At 42.2% G+C, this 3,823-nt stretch overlaps 1 protein-coding gene across 1 annotated transcript; it reads right to left on the reverse strand.

Moving 5' to 3' along the window:
* Positions 1–1,121: 1,121 nt before the first annotated feature.
* LOC135461732 (beta-1,3-galactosyltransferase 1-like) lies at positions 1,122–3,045 on the reverse strand. Its single transcript, XM_064738953.1, has one exon. It carries the CDS (start codon positions 2,398–2,400, stop codon positions 1,318–1,320), a length of 1,083 nt encoding a protein of 360 aa, XP_064595023.1. The 5' UTR covers positions 2,401–3,045; the 3' UTR covers positions 1,122–1,317.
* Positions 3,046–3,823: the final 778 nt, after the last annotated feature.

The raw sequence follows: 3,823 nt of genomic DNA on the forward strand, positions 1-3,823 counted from the left end.
CTATACATTATCTTTTGTGCAGAGTATTAGAGTACCGGAACACCAAAATCTTGACCAAAGAAAGCCGGTATTATCAGTTTGTTTATCCTATAAGCAAACCCTGTTAATCATCTTGGGTTGACGAGTGTTCTGTGGTAGACGTCCTCAGGAGAAGCGATGTGTTATCTTTAATGAGTCCATTTGTTTTACATACCAATGCAACACAGGCATGTGTGTATGTGTATATGTATACAGTAACGAGTGCCATCTGGATATATCCCAGCATTAAAACGTTTCACTCTTTACTCTGTCCTGCCACATCCTCTGTAAACTGACTAGAAGCCAAGGGGCAAGGAAAACGCGATACCAAAATTAGCCTCTTCAACAACTGCTTTTAGTATACGTGTATTGCAACTGCATTATGAAAGTGTAGACCATGCGCTCGTTTCGTCTGCTGTAGACAAACAACGCAATGCTCAACAAATCCACATCAATGGTTGTTTTTCAACTGCATTATAGAAATTCCGGTTATTAAACTAATCACACTTTGAAGGTGGTGGAATGGGTATCCGTACCTTAGGGTAACAGAAAAGTAGTCTGTTTACCTGGTGAATGGACTTTAATTTACTTTGTTCTCTATATCAGAGCAAACTATTTATAAATGGCAAAAGCTGAGTGCAAAATGGACATTGGAATCAGTGGAAAAAGCAACTCAAAAAAGTATTTATCTAGCTATTTAGATGGTTTCCCTCACGCGATGTTACGCCTACTCTTCCGCGTCAACGTGCGGGCTTTTCTGTGTCTGCTCCATGATGCTTAATCAAGCACAATCATCCTAAAAGAAAAATGCTCAACATATTTGGAGCCTTTTTTCCAAATACATTTTACAAATAAAAGTCGCAATGAGGCTTATATTTCAAACTATAGTACTCGTTGCGGCATAAATTGGACAAAATTTGAAAACAACTAGATATGACCAAAAATTATCACAGACTAACAAAATTCGGTCCGTAGCTCGAGGGAAAATGGGAAGGTGGAAAGTTCTGAGAGCAATAACTAATATACTTACGCACTAACACATTGACAACGTGACACACCGACAGACTGGCTTCTAACATAGGAATTTTTTTTCAAAACCTTCCGTTATGGATTTTGGCGTTTAAAAGTAGTATCTACCAAACCACCAATCTTGCGATTCCTGATGTTCAGCGTAGTGAAAACCACGCTTGTAAGGTGGGAAATTCTCCCTGGGAGCGTTATTTTGCAAACAAAATAAAACTTTAAGTTTGTAGAATGTGATAATCAACATGAATTAACAATATCCAAACAACCCAGCATTTATTTCAACTTGCATACATGGTTATTCTTTTCATTTTTAAGGTCCAGGTTTAACAATCCGTTATGTAATTTATAAATCTGTTTAACTCCCATGTTAACACTGTTCACTCTACCCGCCTTCATGTCACACGGCTGAGCTTTAGGGGTCCCCCAGAAGGAGAATCCAGGGTGAGGCAGATGTCCCAACCCAGCAGTTACCGCCAAAACACCTGTGATAAACACGTCCTCAATATGGAGACGGCGACATCTGGACACTGAGGTGAATATCCGTCTGGTCACTTGAGCAGACATTAGGTAACTTCCGCCAGAAACGTAAGGCGGGAAATAGTCCGGCAGATAGACGTCCTTAGACACGCCCCATTCGTCTTTAATGTTCCGGGAAACGATAGACTGAGGGTTATAAGCACCAACAATAACATCAACTGAGACATTTCTCACCACAGAGAACACACTGGGCAGGTGGAGGTACACATCATCGTCTGATTTGACCACATACTTTATACGTGGAACGGAGTCCATCACCCAATGAAAGCCCAGCAGTATCTTTTCCGGCAGGTTCCGGTAGGTGTCCGGGGTGAACAGCTGTAGAATATCCCCGTACCGTTCGTGTTCGCTTGTGAGCACCGTGTTCCAGTAAATATCCCAGTGAAGACCCAGTACAAAGATAACAGCTACTCCAGCCACACTGCTGTTTGCCCAAGTTCGCCTAATGGCTTCCCGGAGCTCAGAATGTACTGGAGAAGAGATCACTAAAACAATGACATCTTTGCCAGCGATCTCTTCCCCATTCGGGATAAGTTTGGGAGAAGAGATGTTCAAAGGGGCAGTATCTTTGTTACAAAATACTGATCGAATGTAATCGCTCAAATTGTTACTTCTTACCATCACTGAAGACGAAACACTATTTAGCAGCTGGAAATTTGAGACTTTCGCTTGCAGTGTTTGAAACTGTTCTCCCTTTTTTTCCTGTATTCTGTTTCCTGGTCGTTGACCAGGGTTGAAATGTAATTCCAGAATCATGTATAACAATGTAAATCCGAGAACAAAAGCTGTCACGCGCCTAATGCATTTCCAGGTCTTCATTGTTATCACAAGTTAGCTGGTAACCATTCCGTAGTGTCAAAATTATAACCCTGCTGTTTTCTCTGGCAATAAACTCTCTGATACCGTAGGAATGAAAAACCAGTTCATCTCAATACACTTTTGCAACTCCTTGCTTGCTCGCTGGTTCTCATAGCAGAGATTTCAGCCGCAATACTGGGTGCATTGCGAATCTCGCAATGGTATTAAAGGCACCGGCGGTCTGCAACTCTTATCACGGTTCCATTCTGAAGACGGCTATCTCATATCCGGTAACCATTCCATTCTCATTTGTAACATTGTGTCCTAGCTTTGATTCTAATATTGCAATGTAGCAGGCACGTGGAAGTGCATCTCAAGCATGCAAAGTCGTACATTGCCGCAAAGTTCAGACGGCTGACTATAACACTGCGCGGCAAATCTCCCTAAAACTTCAGCGCCCAGCTATATATACACCATGAAGCGGTTGACTGTCAGCGACTTAAAACAGATTCGCTCTGCCGCGACTGGATAGAGATGTTATAACAGAAGAGTATATGTGGTCCGTTGCCTCTGATCGACTGACTTGACTAGAGCAGCAATAAGCGTTTGTTGCTGTTACCCCTTCTCTGTACGCCTAACTGATTCGTCTGGGGCTAGAATCGATCCCTTTTATACTATCCCTGCTAGCGAACTGGTCCGTCCTTAGATACAAGTGATACAGAGAAACTATCTGCAGAAGTGGCATCATTCCCATCCTTACCCTGCTGTATAGGCATCCACACATCGATTCCGCCGTCGTGACCACTTACACGACATCACGCCTGATCAAAGCAGCTAATGACCATACCGTCTCTGACCTAGAATATACATGTAAATGATCGCATACATCAACTAGTTTTGGGAATGAACGAGGATGGAGGGATAATTTTGTCACCTTCTATCATGGGATGTGATTGGCACATATATTATACAGGACAGCAGCGTGGCTAGAAATGGCATAAAACACCAAACGTTAGTGCCTGTATATATTTATTAAATTGGTTTCTATATACCATTCTCAGTGATATCACATATTTCTAAGTGGTTGGGTTTACGAGCGGTATATCCGTACAGAGCCATGCATGTTAAAACGCCTGTCGAGAAGTAAGCTGACACCGTCCAAGTTTGGGTGTATTCGAAAAGCTCGACCTTGTGCTTGTGACCTTCAGGGTGAGTCCTCTTAGTCAATGACACATTCCGTATCGCTTTCCATTTTAGCGGCTATAGCTGAAGAGAACGAACCATCGTTTTGCTCTGATGGGTTTGTTAAACGTTAGATTGGACTTTTGTGGTTTCACTGTGAACTTTCGTGGTTTCCAAACTACCTGGGATTAATTCTAAAGACTCAGATCACCATCAATAGCACTGATAAGCACATCCAAATAATCCCCATAAACTAAGACTA

This window comes from Liolophura sinensis, chromosome 1 (genome assembly GCF_032854445.1).
Source record: "Liolophura sinensis isolate JHLJ2023 chromosome 1, CUHK_Ljap_v2, whole genome shotgun sequence".
Lineage (NCBI taxonomy): Eukaryota > Metazoa > Mollusca > Polyplacophora > Chitonida > Chitonidae > Liolophura > Liolophura sinensis.